Source organism: Manis javanica, chromosome 13 (assembly GCF_040802235.1).
Source record: "Manis javanica isolate MJ-LG chromosome 13, MJ_LKY, whole genome shotgun sequence".
Classification (NCBI taxonomy): domain Eukaryota; kingdom Metazoa; phylum Chordata; class Mammalia; order Pholidota; family Manidae; genus Manis; species Manis javanica.
The window spans coordinates 95,847,830-95,867,623 of NC_133168.1; the positions used below are offsets into that span (position 1 = coordinate 95,847,830).

At 53.1% G+C, this 19,794-nt stretch overlaps 2 protein-coding genes across 4 annotated transcripts; both read left to right on the forward strand.

Moving 5' to 3' along the window:
- Nucleotides 1-338: 338 nt before the first annotated feature.
- EBI3 (Epstein-Barr virus induced 3) lies at nucleotides 339-6,668 on the forward strand. Its single transcript, XM_017642316.3, has 5 exons — nucleotides 339-474; nucleotides 1,067-1,190; nucleotides 1,974-2,152; nucleotides 3,602-3,759; nucleotides 4,772-6,668. Exons 1-5 carry the CDS (start codon nucleotides 387-389, stop codon nucleotides 4,922-4,924), a joined length of 702 nt encoding a protein of 233 aa, XP_017497805.3. The 5' UTR covers nucleotides 339-386; the 3' UTR covers nucleotides 4,925-6,668.
- A 130-nt stretch (nucleotides 6,669-6,798) lies between these two features.
- YJU2 (YJU2 splicing factor homolog) lies at nucleotides 6,799-19,697 on the forward strand. 3 transcript variants are annotated; one of them, XM_017642323.3, is made up of 9 exons: nucleotides 6,801-6,908; nucleotides 8,862-8,962; nucleotides 10,449-10,593; nucleotides 12,421-12,555; nucleotides 14,701-14,882; nucleotides 15,700-15,820; nucleotides 17,490-17,591; nucleotides 17,859-18,003; nucleotides 19,086-19,697. In XM_017642323.3, the coding sequence occupies exons 1-9, from the start codon at nucleotides 6,885-6,887 to the stop codon at nucleotides 19,187-19,189; spliced, it is 1,059 nt and encodes a 352-aa protein (XP_017497812.1). In that variant the 5' UTR covers nucleotides 6,801-6,884; the 3' UTR covers nucleotides 19,190-19,697. The 3 variants fall into 3 exon arrangements, with proteins under 3 accessions (XP_017497813.1, XP_017497812.1, XP_036873999.1); XM_037018104.2 differs by lacking the exon at nucleotides 6,801-6,908 and adding an exon at nucleotides 8,268-8,454; XM_017642324.3 differs by lacking the exon at nucleotides 17,490-17,591 and having other exon boundaries at nucleotides 6,799-6,908.
- The last annotated feature ends 97 nt before the right edge of the window (nucleotides 19,698-19,794 follow it).

A 19,794-nucleotide genomic window follows, 5' to 3' on the forward strand; every position in this document is an offset into this window, starting at 1 on the left:
TCTGCCCCTCCCCTCCCTGCCCCTTTCTCTGTCTTTCCCCGTGTCATCGGCCCCTTCCCCGGGGTTTCCCCTCTCACTGCAGCCGGAAGGAAGGACTGACGGATGGGCAGTTCTGGGAAAGGCCACGGGGTCTCCACTTCTCTCTTTCATGGCCTCTTCCCGCCCTCACCCTTGGGGCCTTCCATACCCGCCGCCCAGACGGGGCCAGTAAAGGGACCAGGGGGCTTCTCCACCGCCCCTGCTCAACTCCCCGCCGACTGCAAGAGCCAGTCTTGAGTCCAACCTCAGGAAGGGGAAGCAGGGGGCCTCCACCGAGGGCTGCGCTTCCCCCTGGGAGGCACCCGTGTCCCCTGCCTCTCTGAGGGTGCTCCTTGCCCCAGCTCCTGATGGCAGAGTCCGCCAAGGCCATGGCGCCGAGACTACTTTTGGCCCTCACCCTCTGGGTGGGCTGCTCACCCTGCTGTGGGAGAGAAGGTATGAGGGACCCCCGGGGGGTGGGGGGCCAGGACAGAGAGACACCCTCTGAGGAGTGGAGTTTGTCTGCCATGGGACATTCTGGGGTGGTGTGGGGACTCCCACATCTGTTGTATGCCCGCTGGGGGGAGGGGGTTTCCACCCCATGCACAGGTAGGGAAAACTGAGACAAAGAGGCTGAGTCCTGCCCCAAGTGACACCAGTTAGTGGCAGCCACAGCCTGGAGAGAGAGGGAGAGAGAGGGAAGGCGTTTTAATTGTATGCTTTCAGTTCATGTGCTTCAAAATAAAACTCTTACAAAAGTGGCCACAGTGAAACATCTCCCTCCCACCAGGGCTTCTTCCCTCCACCTAAGTCCCCTCTGTGGCTCCTGAAACCTCAGCTTCCCCATCTGGAAAGTGGGCTAATAGTTTCTGCCTTGGTGGTTAGTAGGGGGCAGTAAGAGATGATGCAGATGACTTTTGTTCATCTATTCATTTATTAGGCACCTGCTGAGTGCTGCCACTGCCTGGCAGCAGGCACACAGTAGGGCTTTGGCAATCCCGCGGTGAATCAGAAGCTCATGCTCCTCCTCCTTCCTCCGGGGCCCCAGGGGCTGCCACCCAGCCTAGGGTACGGTGCTGGGCCTCTAGGTACCCGATCGCTGTGGATTGCTGCTGGACTCTGCCACCCGCTCCACACCCTACCAGGCCCACATCCTTCATTGCCACGTACAGGTCAGAGGGGATGGCTTCCTGGGGATGCTGCAGCCAGGCCTGACTCCCTAGGAGCAGAGGGCATCTGGACACCCAGCAGGGGCCAGAATCCCAGAGCAGCTCCAACCAACAGAAATACACTTCCTAATATATATATTGCAAGCCACATGTATAGTTAAAAAGTTTCTAGAAGTCACATTTAAAGAGAGAAAATGGGTGAAATTAATTTTAATATTTCATTTAACTAATATCTAAATATTCCAAATATTTATCATTTAGCATAATTGAATGTAGTGTAATTTAACATGCTTATATATGATTTGTTATATATCTGAATTCATGAGAAATTAATGTTCTTTAATAGGATTCTCTAAAGTGTTATCATTTCAAGATATAATCGATACTTTAAACATTGAGGTATTTTACTTTTGTTCTTTGCATACAAAGTCTTCCAAATCCCAGTTGTATTTCACGCATATAGTGCATTCCAATTCAGATGCTAAGCTTTCATCATTCTTGATCTCTGATTAGATTTGATAAAATTTGCGGTTGGAAAATAGACCTTGGAATGTTGGAATTCTAAGGCTGGAATGTCGATGTTCCAGAAATCTTTGGAATCTGGACCTTAGCATCTCCCTGTGGGGTTTACCCATGACCCTCGGTCAACACATGGGCTCTGCAGTGTTGGGGTGAATGGCTCCTCCAGGGTCACACAGTCAAGGGCAAGACCCCAGCTTGGGGTCCAGGGCACCAGCAGGCCAGCAGGAAGTACTGAGACCCTCATAGCACCCACCCTGTGTCTAGGCTCGGCGTGGCTGCCCAGAGGGAGAGCTGGCCCTGCCTCCAGCCGACACCAGAGGCCACCACCTGCACCGTCCCAGACATCCAGATGTTTTCCATTGTGCCCTACGTGCTCAACGTCACAGCCGTCCATCCCTGGGGCGTCAGCAGCAGCTTTGTGCCCTTTGTCCCCGAGCACATCAGTGAGTGCGGGCAGCAGTAGTGGGTGTGGGGGGCCACCAGCCGGCTCCTGCTAAGCTCCCTCTCTCACCAGCCCCCACTCCCACCTGTCACTCAGCTGTCACGGATCCTGTCAGCTCGACCTTTCTATTTTATCAAAACCTGCCCGCCTCTCCCCAATCCTGAGCCCTCTCCTGGTCCAGCACATCATTGCCCACCTGGACCAGCGCAGTTGGCCCTCCACACAGCGGCCCCAAGAGGGCGCCAGTGAGCACTTGAATCAGGTCCCCACCTCCTCTGCGCACAGTCCTCCAGGGCTCCCAGCTACCTGACAGTCAAAAGCCCAAGTCCTCTCTCTCCACGGCCCATGAGGCCCAGCACCACCTCTCCCATCCCGTCCCTGCCCTCTCCTCCTTCCTCTGTCCCCATCGCTCACTCTGCTCCAGACCCACAGGCCCCCTTGCTGTTGGTCCAACATGCCAGGTACATTCGTGCCCCAGGGCATTTGCACAGGCTGTTCTCTCTGTCTGGAATGCCCTTCCCCCAGATCTCCATGCAGTTCACTCTCTCACAACTTTCAGGTCCCTCCTCAGATGTCATCTGCTCAGGGAGGCCTCCCTTGGGCACATTATTAAAAATTGCACATTGTTACTGGTTACTAACAAACAAGTCTGGCAGTCCCTCAGACTTAAACACAAGTTAGCATATAACCCAGCAATTCCAGTCCTAGGCATATACTTAAGAGAAATGAAAACATATGTACACAAAAACATGTGCACATGTGCCTATAGGCACATTATCCATAATAGGCAAAAAGCGGAAGCAACATGATTGTCCATCTACAGATGAATGGATGTGCAAAATGTGGTCTCCACACACTGGAAGGTCACTCAGCCATGACAAGGAGGTCTGTCCGCGCTGCAGCGCGGACAGACCCTGAACACACAGTACTCAGTGAGACGCCAGCCCCACAAGGCCACACGGCATGTGACCCTGTTGCTGTGAAACGCCCACGACAGGTGAATCCACAGACAGAACGTGGATTCACGGCCATCAGGGTTTGGGAGGAGGACTGAGAAATGACGGCTAATGTGTATAGGGTTTTTTTTTTGGAGTGATGCAATGTTCTGGATTAAGGAGCGGTGATGGTTGCACCACACACTATGAATACGCTGCAACCCAGTGTACTTTAAAAGGGTGAGTTTTGTGGTATGTGAATGACATCCCCCAAAACATTGCAGCTCCCCTGCCCTCCTTGCACTCCTGAACTTCCTCCCTATCCTTTGTGACCTATGGATTCGCCTCTGCCCTCAGGGATTGAGCTCCAAGAAGACAGGGATAGGGCCTGTGCTGGTCACTGCTGTGTCCCCAGGGTCCAGGATATCACTGGACCCTCAATTGATGTTGGTTGGTTGGTTGGTTGAATGAATGAATCTGCCATCCCCTCACCCTGCCTCCTGCTTGTCCATCAGTCAAACCAGACCCTCCAGAAGGCGTGCGCCTGAGCCCTCTCCCTGGGCAGCGCCTGTGGGTGCAGTGGGAACCCCCCCAGTCCTGGCCCTTCCCAGAGATCTTCTTGCTCAAGTACTGGCTTCGATACAAGCGTCATGGCTCTGCCCGCTTCCGCCTGGTGAGGATGACGGGGAGGCGAGGGAGGGTGGTGTCCATAGAGTGAACAGCATGTGCCCAGGTGTGCTGGGCCCTTGAACCCAGCCTGGGTTGCTGTGGGTATCATAAAGGCAGCTGAGCCATTGAGCTCCTGAGTATTAACTCAAAAGAATTGAAAACAGAGGCTCAGACAAATCTTTGTACGTGAATGTTTGAAGTGGTGCTACTCAGAACAACAGCCCAAAGCTCCATCCATGGATGGATGCAAAGCAAATGTGGTCCATCCATGCACAGGAGTATCCCTGAGCAGCGAAAAGGAGTGGGACCCTGGCATGCGCTACAGTGTGATGGACCCTGAACACAGAATGCTCAGTGAGAGATGCCAGACACAAAAGACCACCCAGTGTGTGGCCCCATTTCTGTGAAATGTCCAGAATAGGCAAATCCACAAACCGAATGTAGTAATGGGGAGGGGGTGTCCTTTGGAGTGATGGAACGTTCTGAAACTAGAGAGAGGGTAGTCGCACAAGCTTGTGAACGCCCCAAATGCCCCTGGATTGTCCACTTAAACATTTGGTGGCATGTGAATTTCACATCGACTGAAAACAAATGTGTTATTTCAGATTTTTACCAAGTAAAAAATAATAAAGGCAGGGTACTTGGTGGGCATCTGGGGAGGTTGGCTGTGTCCTGGGCAGCCTCGGATGCCGCCCCAGGAGCTGAGTGTTCGCAGGGCTTTGTCATTTGCAGCTCTGTCCCGTTGAACCCTCTGCGATGGTGGAAATGCGCTACAGCTGCACTGTAGCCATATGCGGCTGCTGAGCAATTGCAGTATGGCAAGTCCCCAAGGAACTGACGTCTACATTTTATGTAGTGTTCACTAATTTAAGGTTAGGGTCAGAAAAGGCCAAAGACGTGGAAAGCCTGCTGTTTAGGAGGGAATGGGAGGAGCCGAGCATCCATCCTTCAGTTCTGTGCACAGTGGGCCCTCCGAGCCCCATCGTTGCTTCTGACCTGGCCCTTTTTCTGCTTAGGTGGGGCCCATTGAAGCCACATCTTTCATCCTCAGGGCCGTGAGGCCCCACGCCAGGTACTGCATCCAGGTGGCTGCTCAGGACTTCACCGACTACGGGGAATCCAGTGACTGGAGTCTCCCCACCACTACCTCTGTGACCTTGGGCAAGTAGTGGGGGCTTCCCAACACCCTTGAAGAGGGTCTAGGTCCTTGCCATCCACCCTCCACTGTCGCCCACTCAAGGGTGGATGGGACCCGACTGGCCTGGGTTCACTGCTGCTGAGTTGCTGGGCAACCTTGGACAAGTGTGTCTGCCTCTCTGAGCCTTAGTCTCTCAATCTGAAACGGGGATGTACTTCCTTCTTTGGCTACTGTGCAGGGCTTTGTGAACTATAAACATGAGATTTTTTTATTGTTTATAAATGGAATCAGGACCCCTCTTTCTTCGACAGACCCAGATGGGTACAAGAGAGGAGGCTGGGAGGGAGGACAGAGGCAGAGACACACATAGAATCCCCTCTCTGTGGAGGGGGTCAAGCAGGACCAGAGGAAGATACTAGGGTTGGGAGAGTTGGTGTGGGCCTACCTTGGATGGGAGGGTGGAGTCCATTCAGTTCAGCAGTTTGGTCCCCTGAAAAGGTACTCAGGTATGAGTCCCACAGGGAATGGACACAAAGAGGACATGAGTTTGTCTGGGAAGATTTTTTTGAGGAGGGAGCAAAGCAGCCAGGCCCTGAAGGTCAAAGAAAACCCATGGGCTTGTCTGTGAATGTCACTCAGATTGCAACTCAAAAAGTCACCTCCTCCAAGAAGCCTTCCCTGACCACTTCATCTGTGTCAGGCAGAATAACAGCTCCTTAAAGATCTCCATATCCTAATCCTCAGAACATGTGAATATGGTGCCTTACACAGCAAAAGGGATTTTGCAGATGTGATTAAGAATCATAGGAGCCTTGATTTAAGGACTAAGGATATTATAATTAAGTTATAACAACATCAAAGAGGATTATCCTGGATTATCTGGGTGGCCCCAACATGATCACAAGCGTCCTTATGAGCAGGAGGCAGGAGAGTCACAGGGAGAGACAAGTACGATGTGACTGTGGATCAGAGGCCATGAGCCAGGGAATGTGGGCAGCCTCTAGAAGCTGGAAAGTCGAGGAAACTGAAGTCTTCCTGACCACACATTTCAGACTTCTGACCTCCAAAATTATCAGATAATTAAATATATGTTGTTCGAAAACATTTAGCTTGTGGTCATTTGTTACAGCAGCCCCAGGAAGCTCATACACCATCTAAAGTAGCCCCTTCTCAACACTTCCCATATGTTACCCTGTTTTATTATTTTCAGATCACTTACCAGGACTCCGAAAGGGTCCTTTTTGGATGTTTACGTTTGTCTCACCTAACAGTGAACCCTGTGAAGCCTGGAATCTTGGTTTGTTCTCTGGCGTGTCCCCAGTGACTGAGCACGTATCTGACACATAACAAAATTTATAAAATAAAGGGGGGTTAAGGGAAAGAATGGGGGAGGTTGCCTTCTTCAAAGGGACAAGGTAGGCTGGCAGTGGGGGGACATTTGGGAACAAGTGTGTGTGTGTTGGTGGAAGTTGGTTTGCAGCTGGGTCTTTGTCTCTGCCAGTGACTCAAAATTAACTTGGGGTGGTGTGCCTAGGATGCCCCTTTGTAGACACCCCAGTCCCCCGGTGAGAGCTAGGGACTCAGGAATGAGGCTGTGGGCTCTCAGAGCCCTGCACAGTAAGATCTTTATTTGCTGAATAACAGAATATACAGAATGTCTCAAGCAGCAGCCACGCCACAAGTCACGAAATTTTTATAAGCTGTTGTCCACGTTTAGGGGGCTCACCGTCTCCTCGGAATTTCAAATGCAGCCGGCTCCCGGAACCTTTTTATTGTGCCCTATTGAGGGTGCAACTCGGACGGAAAGATAACGGGACTCTGATCTTGACGGGCGGAACTGGAGCCAATGAGAAAGGAAAGCTGCTCATGCTGCAGCCAATAATAGAGAGGAAGGAAGTGACGTTACGGAAATAGGGGGACGACCAAGGAAGTTCTGTTAACACCAATTGTAACCAGTCCTCTCTTGATTGTGAGAAGAGCAGGAGGCTAAGATGTCGGAGCGAAAAGTTTTAAACGTAAGTGTTAAGCGACTAAGGTTTTCTACCAGGGTAGCGATGTCTCGGAGCTCCGGTTTTCTGTGCTCTCTTGAAACCTTTTTTTCCGAAACGGCCTTCAGCGGGGCGGGGCTTTCAAACTCCTCCCAATTACCTTCCGCGGTGGGTGGGTCTCTTCTAAACCGTGCTCTCGGGGCTGGGGTGTGCCCATTCACCTGTTGAAGGGGAACTTGGGTTGATCATCCAGTCACACCCCCAATTGGATTTTCCCAAGGGAATAAGCTAATCACTTCCGTAGGGGGCGGGGCTTTCCTGCGCACACTGGTATTCCGGCTCTACGCCGCCACCTTCGGTGACGGTGCTCTGTTAAGCCCCGCCTCACCTGGGGCTCCAGCCAATCGTGTTCCTCGGAGAAGTTAAGCTTTGCTATGCTTCTCTGCTTGCTGAGAGGGACCCTTCGGAATTGCCTCAACTTGTCCCAACTCTTGGGGGGAAAACCAGGAATCTTGTGGGGTGAAAAGGGTCTCTGGAAGGCGGGATTTGACTTGTGGAAACGAGAGCTCCGGAAATCTGAGCCCCTGTTCCCCACCTCCCGGGGGAGTGTGTACTCCCAGGGAGGGGGCGACCTCCCTGCCCTGGAAGTGTCCCAAGTCCAGGATGTCAGGACCGACGGCCAGGAGCCCAGATGTCCGAGATCGGGCTGATGTCCCCTCCTGTGGTTGGTTCAGTGTCCTCGTCTTTCAAGCACCTGCCTTAGGAATTCATCCCCAGCCTGCTCACATTCCAGTGCCGTGTGCTGGACCTGGTGTCCCTGAAAGTCCTTCCGTTCTGAGGATACAGCTGATGAGCACCCAATAGATGGTTCTATTTCCATAATTTATTGGTAGATGATTCTGTGTGCCAGGCACTGCGCCAAGTGCTATGCTCATCAGATCCTTGCAGGTGGACGGGTTACTTCCATTCAGATGAGGAAACTGAAGCCCAGAGAAGATATGTAGTACCCAGTGAGCGGAGGAGTGGAACCCAGGCCACCGCCTCTGTAACCCCAGCTCCTAATCGTTGTACTGCCCTGTTTTCCCCAGGGTCTTACCCGTGGGTCTGAATCCTGGCTCCACTACTTACACTGTGGGAACCACCAGGTCTCAGTTTCCTCCTCTGTGAAACGGGTACATTGCTGTCTGTCTCATAGATTCTTTGCAAGGCTTCCATGAGGCAAGGGATATAAAGTGCTCTGTGTAGCACCTGGTGCCTAGTAGGTGCTCAAAACACAAAGCGCTTTATTTTCTGATTATCAGTGGTGGTATTTTTCATTATCCAAACTCACCTTCCTCCTCGTCTTTCCCATCAGGCTCCTCGTGGGCAGGAAGAGTTAATGCAGCAGGCCTGAGACTGCTGTCGGTAGAAAGGCTAGCTTGCAAGGCTGGGCCATGGCTGGCACCCGGAAACTGGAATTTCAGGATGGTTTCCACCGTTCCTTGATAACAGTGGTTCACTGAGCCTAAATTGTTCGTCCCAACAACGTGGGTAACGCTGAGCACCCACTCTCCTCCAGGGGTCTGGCATCTCGGTATGTGCCAGGCAGAGGGTGCCTGCATAAGAAGACCCTGGAGAAACCCCTGGGTACTGGGCATCTGTGAGCCTCCCTGGGAAATAATGTTACCTGTACTGTCACATCTCAGTGCTGTGGTAATGAAGCACGCCCTGTGTGAGTCCATCGGGGGAAGACTTTGGAAGCCTGTGCCTGGTGTCCCCAGCCCCGCCCCCTACACGTTTCCTTTTGCTGGTTCTTCTCTGTGTCCTTTTGCTGTAGCAAATGGTAGCTATGAGTACAGTGTATGCTGAATCCTTGTGGCCCTCCAACCAAATCTGCACACCCTGGGATGGTCTCAGAGCCTGGACACGGCTCCCCAGCGCCCCTGCCCTCTGCCCCTGCATCTGTAAGCAGCGCCCCTGATGCTTCTTTCCTCCCCACAGAAATACTACCCTCCCGACTTTGACCCGTCAAAAATCCCAAAGCTCAAGCTCCCCAAAGACCGGCAGTACGTGGTACGGTTGATGGCCCCCTTCAACATGAGGTGAGCACCCCTGCATGGCCTCCCTGCACCAGTTGTGACAGACAGGCCTGGTGTCCAGGGCCCACGAAGCGTGGCCCATCGCTGGCGCTGAGACCAAGTTACAAGTCTCAGATCAAACACTGACCTCAAACAGGTGAACAAGTGACCTCGCCAGCCCTCGCTTTCCTCACCACTCAGGATTAAGCTCCCTGACCTTTCGGAGCTCCCGTTTGGTGCCTGCCTCGAGCTCTTGATCATTAGTAGTAAGTGTGTGCACAGACTTTTGGGGACCTTCTCCAACAGCCACACTTGTTCGAACCCCAGGACCTTTACACAGGCCATTCCTTCTGCCTCTGGCTCTCACATGGCTGGTTCCTCTTCACCATTAAGTTTTAGCTTAAATACCACCCCCTCAGAGAAGCCCTCCCAATCCCCGTGTAACCCTCTCCATTATTTCCAGTCCCCCCGTGTAATCCCCTCTGTTATGCCTTCCCCTCACAGTCCCCAGATCTTGTCCTCATTCCCTGCCAGAAGCACCATATCTTACCAACTCTAAGTCACACAATTTTTCACATTTTAGCATATTTGAAATCAGATAAACCTGGTGGTCAAAGACGCTTATTAGTGAAATTCAGCATGTTTTACATACTGTTTTCTTTTTTTATTTAAGTATTGTTGGTACCCACATATTGTTGATCTGTTTATTTTCTTTTCTTCATTCATTCATTTTTTTCCATTCGCTAGTCATTTATTGGACACCTGCTGGGGCCTAGGCTGGGCACCAGGGATGCTATAGGGAACAAGATTAACAAAGTCCCTGACTCCACAGAGCCCACAGGCTGATGGGGATAATAAATAAGTATTCAGGTGCATTCACACCAGGCATCTGTGGGCACATAAACCCGGCATGGAGGAGAATGATGGGATAGGTGCCAGGGGAGGGAAGGTGTTAGCCAGGGTGGTCAAAGCAACATCAGAAGGAATGCCAGCAGAGCTAGGGTCTGAAGGATGAAGTCTGCCGCCGTTTGTGGGAACAGCAAGGGCGGAGGCCTTGGAGGTGGCATTGAGCTGGTGGTGTTTGTAGGAACAGCCAGGAGGCCAGTGTGCTGGGCCTGTGAAGCGCAGGGGCCACGTGGGAGGGGCTGAGGGAGGGCAGAGTGGCAAGAGCCTCTCTCCAGCATGGCGTCCCCTCTGGTGGAATCTCCCTCGGGGAGGCCAGGATGCCCCATGAGCACCAGGCTGGCTTCTGGGAGTGTGTGGCAGCAAGTCCCACCCAGTCTGGGTGGTCTGGTTGCTTCCCCTTGGACTGAGGGCCAGGCAGGTATTAGTGAGAAGAGCACGCCAGGTGGGGGGCTCCGTGCATACCTGTGGGACAGGCTGCCTTGGGAGGGAGGGAGCGCCCTGTCCCGGGAGGCATGCAGGCAGCCATCTGCCAGAACGCCAGAGCTTCCTACCCATAGGAGCCAGCGAACCGAGGTGACTCCAGTTCCTTCATCCCAACACACAGGTGTAAGACGTGTGGAGAGTACATCTACAAGGGCAAGAAGTTCAATGCACGCAAAGAGACCGTGCAGAATGAGGCCTACCTGGGGCTGCCCATCTTCCGCTTCTACATCAAGTGCACACGCTGCCTGGCAGAAATCACCTTCAAGGTAGACGGCCCCTGTCCTTCCTTCCCTGGGGGTTACCCACTCCTGTCCTCCCTGTCCAGGGAAACCCCGTTTCACCTTATCTCTGGGAAACAAAGGTTTTGGGAAGATGTTCACAGCAGCATTATTTATAGAGGCCAAAACCTAGAAGCAACCTAATACATGGATCTGATAATAGATTATTGTGGTGGAATATTACACAGCCAGTAACAATTACGTTTTTACTTTGTTATTCAAAGGTGATATTAAGGATTTGGGAAAAGGATGAGGAACACCTGCAGTTTCCTCTTCACATACTTCTGTACTGTTTGAGTATGTTTTTGCCATAAACTTTTATCCTTTGGTTAAATAGTAAGGTTTGTTTAAAACAAACAAAAGTACATTTTTAAAAATGACCTATTTGATTACTTTTTTAACAACAGCTTTCCTGAGATGTAATTCACAAATGATACAATTTGCCCTTTTAAAGTGTGTAATTCAGTGGTTTCTAGAATATTCACAATGGACTGAACTACCATGTCTAGCTAATTTCAGGAAATTGCCATTACCCCCTGAAAAAGGCCCATATCCATTAGCAGCCACTCCCCTTCCACACCCCATCCTGCCACCCCACTCCCTGGAAATCCTTGACCTGCTTTCTGCCTCTACAGGTTTGTGTGGTATGACTGGGGCCATACAGTATTTATCTTTTTGTTTGGCTTTTTTCACTGAGTGTGTCTTTTAGGTTTATCCACATCATAGTATGTGTCAGGGCCTCATTCTGTTTTTTATGGCTGAATGATATTACAGTGTATAAATATGCCATATTTTGTTTACCCATGTGTCAGCTGATGGACATTGGGGTTGTTTCCAGAAAATGATTTTTCTGTCTCAATTGTAATGTTATATATATATATTGAAATATCAATCCCCATCAGTATTTTAAAAACTAGGGAAACATGGCAAACTGTTATAAATTGGCCTCTCTGGTGAATTTCAGGTGACTAAATAACTAGGATTATGCATGTGCATGTGGTAAAAACAGAATTCAAACTAGTCTAGGATTAGCACTAGAAAATTGGTCCCCGCTCCTCTCTGCACAGCCAGTCCCTACGCGTAGCAGAAATTGCTTGTAACTTTCCTAAATGATTTTTAAGAAATGTGCTGCGTGTACAGATGCACATAGAGATTGCTCTCTTCCTTGCTCTTTCTTTTCTGGAATACTTTTAGATATACAGAGAAGTTGCAGAGACAGCACAGAATGTTCCGGGCTGCCCTTCGCCAGCTTCCCTCCTGCCTGTGTCTTCCACTTTTTATATCAGTCACCATAAGAAACCCATACTGGAATATTCCTGTTAATCAAATTCCAGACATGATGTGGATTTCAGTTTTTCTGAGAATGTCATCTTTCTGTTCCAGGGCTCATCCAGGGCACCATGTTTATATCTCAGCTCTCCATTTTACAAACAAAAATAGCATGTCCTGTGCATACTTGATACGCAATTTATCATTTAGGACAAAAGTTAGTGACATACAGATGCATCAGAAAGGACACGTGCAAAGCGCAGAGACTTTTATTTGCAATCCTATGGAGGGTGAAGGGCTGCGGGGAGGTGGTGGGCACATGAAGAAGGCTCTGGAAGTCCGTGTTAGGGAGTTCAGCATTTTTGAAAAAGGGGATGGGAGCACTAGAAATTCTAGAACCGTACTAGCCAAGGCAATAAGACAAGAAAAAAAAGGTTTTAGAAAGAGCAAAACATGGAGAGAAGGTATCCCAGGCCGCTGGCTGCTGTTTAGCAGCTTTTGATGCTCAGAGATGTAGCCGCTGATGTCTGCCCCTCCTTCTCCCAGACAGACCCTGAAAACACAGACTACACCATGGAGCACGGAGCCACGCGGAACTTCCAGGCCGAGAAGCTCCTGGAGGAGGAGGAGAAGAGGGTGCAGAAGGAGCGGGAGGACGAGGAGCTCAACAACCCCATGAAGGTGAGCCGGGCACTGACTGCACGTGCATGGGTTCTGGTGGAGGTGTTCGCCCCTCCCGCCCCGTACCTGGGCAGGGTGATGGGGTGGGGGGTGCCACGCGCAGGACTCTGAAATGTCCCCAAGACCCTCACCTCCTGCTACACGCCCCGCATAGTCCCGGGTCTGTGTATACAAGGGTGTTACTCCTGTGATCAGGTCATGTTAGCTTAGGTTATGGCACCGTCGACCTCATGGAAAGGAGATTACCCGCCTCGGCCTGGCCTATTACCTGAGCCCCTTAATCTAGGTCCAGGGTTGGAGACAGAGGACATCAGAGATGTCAAGGAGTGACGCTGTGGAAGGGAGTCCTGTGACAGGGAGCAGTAGGCAGCTGGAGAAGCTGAGAATGGCCCCCAGTCAACAGCCATCCAGGAAACGGGGACTCCAGCTGCACAGCTGCAAGGAACTTAATTCTGCTGGCAACCCGCGTGAGCGCAGGAGAGGCCCCTGGCCACCAAGGAGAGCACAGCCCCGGAGTTCCAGCTTGGTGGCACCCTGCCCCAGAGCTCAGGCATGGTGTGCCAGCCACCTGGCCCACAGAGACGTGAGACAATCTGTGGTGTTTGAAGGCCCTGAGCTGGTAGCAAAACGTTATACAGCAAGAGAAAACGAATACAAGCAGGCAGAAGTTAAGCTTCCGAACACAAGGCTCTCCCTGCAGCCAGCCACCCACAGTTATCCAAGAAGTTTCCTGCGACCCTTGGGTATGAAGACTAGAAATACAGAAGGAAAAGTTCTCTTGAACAGGTCCTTGCTGTGTGACCTTGGGCAAGGCACTTGTGCTCTCTGTGCCTCAGCACCCTCATCTGTAAAATGGGATTGATAACTGTGCCCTCCTCATACCATTGTGGACTTAAGTGAGTTCATAGATGTAAAATTCTTAGAACAGGGCCTAGCATGTAGTGATTCATAAATGTCGATATTGTTATTCCATTTTCCATTGGACATTTTTGTTGTTTTTCTCAGAAATATTAGACCATCTTTGTCCCCTCCTAATGTCCATCTAGATATTCCTGATCCCTCTGCCAGGTGTTCCCTGAGCCAGCCCCGTCAGATCTGATCCAGCTTTCTCAGCAGCCGTGCAGAGCAGAGAGGGAAATGGGCCTTAGAGAGGGTTTGCAGTTGCCTGGGGCCACCTCCGTGCTGTCACTGTGCTACTTTAGTTCCCTCTCCGCCGGCCAGCCGGGGGCTGTTACGCTGGTATTGGTTAGCTGTTGCTGCATAACAAGTTACCTCAGAACTTTGCAACGTGAAACAACAAGCAGGTATTATCTATCCCTCAGTTGCCAGGAGCTAGGAATCCCGGAGCAACGGTTGGGTCTAGCTCCGAGCCCCTCCTGGGGTGGCAGGCAAGCTGTTGGCTGGGGCTGTCTCTTCTGAAGGCTCGACGGGGGCCAGAGGCACTGCTTCCAGGCTGGCTCCCTCGCCTGGCTGGTGGCTGAGGGCTGTTCCTCACCCCGCGGGCCTCTCCGCAGCACTGCTCAGGACTCCTCGTGGCACAGCCGTTGACTTCCCCAGAGGGGGTGAGGGGGAAGCTGCTGTGCCTTCTGTGACCCATTCTCAAATGACACGCCATCATTCTGTCACTGCCTGGTGGGAGCGAGTCAGAGTACCGTTGTCTAAAGGTAGCAGCGTCAGAGGTCTGTGGGCGTATTTTCAAGTCACCCGTGACTTCCACCTAACAGGAGGTCAGTACACGGTCACATGACCAGGCAGTAGCCAAGGCCACATTCCCCCCTGCAGCCTTGCCCGGCTCCAGGGCCACCTCTCCGACCTAGGCTGGCTGGCATTCCCTCCCAGCCTTAGTTTCCTTGCCTGTTTAATGAGATGGTGTTTGCAAACATCTCAGCCTGGGCCCTGGCACAGAATGATTCCTCAGGTTGTCTTCTTTAAATCCTTTCCTGTCCTGGCTGCCTGTGCACAATAATTATTTGAGAGAAAAGTAACTTCTCTGCGGTTTGGGTCTTGTCCAAGGAGCAGGCCGTGTGGATCACGGGCCAGGGTGGGGAGTCCTGTCCTCGCCTGTGGTGCACCCCCCGTGGCCAGGCTGTGTGCATGGAGGGTGAGATCCCAGCACCCTCAGCCCCGCATTGTCCTGCCCGCCAGGTGCTGGAGAACCGAACCAAGGACTCCAAGCTGGAGATGGAGGTTCTGGAGAACCTGCAGGAGCTCAAGGACCTGAACCAGCGGCAGGCACACGTGGACTTTGAGGCCATGCTGCGCCAGCATCGCCTGTCCGAGGAGGAGCGGCAGAAGCAGGCGCAGGACGAGGACGAGAGGGAGACGGCGTGAGTCGGGCCCCGGGTGGGCGGTGGGGCTGGGCAGCCAGAGGGCTGTGCTCCAGGGTCCTGTTCAGGGCAGTCCCTGTGCCTGGAGCACCCCCTTTCTGGATCTTTCCATGGCTCCCTCAAGCACCACCTTCTCAGGGATGCCTCCCCAGAACACCCCCACCCCATTTCTCACTGTCTGTCTTGTGGCATCTGCGTTGGGGTCCCCAGGACCACCCCAGGTTCTGTGCTTTTCTGGGAGGACCACCAGGCCTGCTGTGCTCATGCTTTTCTGCACAGCACCTTCCGCTCTCTGAGACCTTCTTGGTGGTTCACCCTGTCTTGCTATATTGTCTCCTCCTGCTCCTTTAGAATCTGAATGGGGCCCTTGACTCCTGTGTCCACAGGGTCTGTAACAGGGCCAGGCACACAGTAGGAGCTCATCAGCACTATTAGGTGGGCAGGTCAGTGATACGATAGCCCTGAGAGGAGCCTGCATTTACTGAGCACCTCCTGCGAGACGGGTGCTGTTCTGAGGTTGATCTGGTCATTGTGACAGTGGGGGGGGGCCTGAGGTTCAGGGAGCTCCAGGCATGGACCCGTCCAAGGTCACCCGGCCGGGGTTCAAATCCATACAGGCTGGTTCCAGCATCCAAGCACTTAACATCTCCCTGCCCTCAGTGGACAAAGAACTTTTTTTAAAAAGAAATTTGTGTGAACCTCCATGCCTCACTAGCAGGGTCAGGAAAGGGCATTGGGGCCAGCCCACTGAGGCAGGGGCTCCTGGGCGCCATCCCCTTGCAGCACACACCCCCAGGCCCCATGTTCCCTCCCACAGGGCCTTGGTGGAGGAAGCCAGGAAACGGAGACTGCTGGAGGACTCTGACTCGGAGGAGGATGCTGCCGCCACCCTGCCCCAGCCGGCCTCCCGGCCTGGCCCCACTGCCATCCTGGACGAGGTGAGCGGGGCTCCCTGAGGTTAGGCAGGGACAGGGTAAGCCAGGAGTCAGCTTGACATCTGTGTTAAAAAGCCTTTCCTCTGCTGTCACAACACAGAATAGCCAAGATCCTATGTAAATGAGTACGTGTGCCTGTGTGCCAATAAAACTTTATTTATAAAAACAGGTCATGGGCTTGCAGGGCAGTAGTTTGTCAGCCCCTGCTTTACCTGCTAAAATGAGGAGATCCTCAAAGTGGGAGACATAGAACACAATATTTCTCAGTCACATGACAGTCTGGGGTGATGGCCCAGGACTTCCAGGCAGCTCTGTTCCATGCAGTCAGCTGGGATCTAGGTTCCTTCCATCTCCTTGCTGCGCCCTGTCCTGGGGCATTGATTCCAGCTCCATGGTCACAGCTGGCTCAGAGCCTGCTTGTGTTCTAGTGACCATGACTGGAGGGCCACCCGCCAGTGCCTGATTCAGCTGCAGCCCCGCTCCATTCCTCTTGAGTCCCCTTGACTGGCCTTCGTCACATGGCCACATCTAGCTGCAAGGGAGGCTGGGAGCCACATTGTCTAGCTGGCCTGTGCTGACTGGCAGAAAAGGGAAGGAGAGGATTTGGCGTGTGCACGACTGGCATTTCGTACCACAGCTGTCTTATCCAGGCTGGTCAAGGCCGTCCTTGTCAAATTAAGGGAGCTAAAGTGGGAAATCACAAATAACACAAGACACCCCAGAAGTGTTTCCTTTTACTTCAGAACACATTTGTGGTCTGTATTAGCTAGACAGAAGGGCTGCCCTGGACAAGACCCAGAGAAACAGTTTTAGTTGCACTTAAGTTACTTTTCTCTCACGTAACAGTTGTGCCCAGCTGTCTGGTACAGGGAAGGTGGCGTTGTAGCGTCGGGGGCCCAGGCACCTACCTTCCCCTGCTCTGCCATCCTGGGGGTGACCCCCTCATTTTGTGGCATCTCAGTGGCACAGCCACTGGAAAGGGGCCACAGCTGGGGAGGAGGACGCTGAGGGTCACTCCACCCTTGGCCGAGCACACATGCATGCTCACAGCCCATTGGTCAGAATTGAACCACCTGACCACCTCCGCTGCAGTGGAGGCTGTGAAACATCGTCTTTCATGGACGCAGCCACGTGCGGCTGAGAATTCAGTCAGGAGAGTGGGTTTGGGGTCATGTGCTCTCCTCGCCCAGTCATCTTTTGATGTAGAACAGAACATTTTCTTTGAGAATATAGCCTCCGATTACAGTTCTCACAACATCTTTCTTGCATAAAGCACTCCCAGAATTCATTGAGTGTCCTCTTTTTTCTTTCCCCATTTAAGTGGAGCAAGAGATTGAAGCTACTTTCAAAGCAATGTCACCTTTTATGAGTTTTCCCTGCATCTCTTACAGTTTTTTTGCTGTGACCTAATTCGGTGGCAATCTGTTTTGTTGTGTTTTACACAGCGTGCCTCTCGAGACTTCCCAACCTTTGCCATAACCTTGATGAGAACATAGGTCTTTTCACTCCTCTATTTCCTTGCTTTAGTTTAACGATGAGTACAGCTGGCATGGGCAGGTCTGGGGGCAGATAGTTGTAACTGTCAGCATTCTGCCTGCCTGGCAACCCGTGATGGGGTTTGACAGAAGGGTCCAGTGGTGCCAGATAAGAAGGCTTAAGCTGTGATTGCTAGTTTCTCTCTGAGCTGGACCGTGTCCCTGTCACCACTCTGCGAGCAGTGGACTGGAGGAGAAAGGCATTCCGGTGGAGGAATGACATGGCAGGAGGTGTGGAGGTGAGAGGCCATGGTGTGATTTAGGAAGTATAAGTGCAGGATGTGAGGGCTGGCAAGTGGGCAGAGGCTCTGAGTACCAACCCTAGGGCAATGCGGAGCCATAGAGGAGTTTGGAGCAGGGGAGAAGCTTGATCAGTACAACGGGGAGGAGTGGGGATGATATTCATCCCTCTGGAAGCTGGTTCCGCAAGGCACTGGGAGCAGGGAAGCCAGAAGGGGTGGGATTTGGGACAGACCCCCCCAGTCACGTGCCCCCATTGCTTGCAGGCCCCAAAAGCCAAGAGAAAGGTGGAGAGCTGGGAGCGGAGTGTCGGCACCCTTGGCGGCAGGCCCGTGCTGTCAGGCCTGGTTGTAGTGAAGAAAACAGAGCCCGGTAGCAGCAGCCAGCAGGGCCAGGAGGCACCCACCGCCGGTAAGTTCCCAAGGGGTCCTGGGACTTGAGTGCAGCACCGCGGGTGGCCACCAGGTGGCAGCAGCATCCTGCGACGCGGGTGGCCACCAGGTGGCAGCAGCGTCCTGCGACCTGGGTGGCCACCAGGTGGTAGTAGGTCCCCCCCCTGCTCTTCAAGGGTTGGGGTGGAATGGTGCCCTCTCCAGGGCTAGTCCCAGTGAGATAAGGGGAAAGGGATGGATGAAGTTTCCTTTTTTCCTTTTAATTACAAAAGGGGCAAATGCCTGTTTTTATAACCTAAGTCACCGAAGTCCATAAAATAAAATGTCAAATCTTGGGCCTCCCAATCTTCCCTTGTCAGTAGACACCCAGCTGCAACCTCCCATCCCTCCTGGGTGTCTGCATCTCTGTTGTGTGACTCAAGCTCTATATGTGTGGATCCCCAACCCCTGCCTCTGACACCACCCTGGAGACATGGGGAATTGGCAGGGGTCGGCCTGGTGGGGTGGGTAAGAGCAGGATTCGGGGCTGAGCAGCCTGGCTGCAGATCCCCCATGCCTCCACACGCCCAGTTCCCAGTCTTGGAAGATGCGGATGACAACAGGACCCACCTTAGGAGTGTGGTGCTGATTCTGTGAGCTGTTGGTGTCAGGCTTTGCAGGGGATCCTGCATAGGATGCACACTTTCAACAGAGCCGTCCCCATCAGTACAGTTAGTGCCCCATTTATCAGACAAGGAGACTGAGGCCCAGAGGGGTGAAGCCCCTTGCCCAAGGCCGCCCAGTAGGGGCAGGTACTGGAGCCAGGGTGTGCCGCCTGGTCACTGTGGCATGTTAGGCTGGGCGTGGTTGCCACCATCTGTGGTGCCCTCCTGGCCTGGGAGCCTTTGCCCACCTGGGCAGGGGCTTCCTTAGGTCCCTTTTGAGAGGTGAGGTTGCTGGGCTAAAGGGTGTGGGTTGAACCCCATGACGGGCTGTGCCAGGCGCCCTCCGGAAAGGCCAGGCTGCACTCTCCCAGCCTGTCCTGGGCTCAGCCCTTCGGAGCTGTCCAGAGGCGGGCTGCGGGGACCAGGCAGGGTGGGCTACCTCTTGCCTCTCCCCCAGGCGCCGTGAAGAACGGGAAGGTGGCTGACCCCGCAGCCCGGACGCCCAATACCTCCTCCCTGAGCCAGCTGGGCGCGTATTCGGACAGTGAGGACAGCAGCTGAGACCCCCTGCCCAGCCCTTCCTCGGAGAAGGGTCACACGTCCAGCCCTAGCTGGTGGTCGGTCGGGGCAGGGAGCCTGGGCACCCGCCAGTCGCGAGCTGACCTGTGTAAACATACCCCAAGGCCTGCGGGGCCAGCGAGGGCTTCAGCGAGGGACTTGGTCTCTCCTGTCCCCCAGCCCCCCAGCCCTCAGGGGCCTGGGGCCCCCAGCTCACAGTGCTGCCTCACGTCACTCAGCTCAGGGCTGTGACGTCCCAGAGCAGCCTCCGGCCCTCTCTTGGACAGTCTCTGCAGACCACAGCTGTGTTTTAGGCATGTGGGTGGTGGTATGTGGGTGACCCACCCACCCCCAAGTTGCTCCATTCCGTCCTACCACACAACCATCTGGAGCTGGCCACCTTCTGTCTGCTGGTGTCTAAGGAGGGGGCCACGGAACCATGCAGCTTAGCCAACCCTGGATTCCAGGCTCAGAAACTATAAGATAATAAATGTGTGTTGTTTAGTGTTAAGTTTTGGGAAAACCTGCTGTGCAGTAGATAGCTAATAGGGCCACACGGCTGGTAAATCTGGTTGCAATGCTCCTGTCCTTTCAAGGGTGCCAGATCT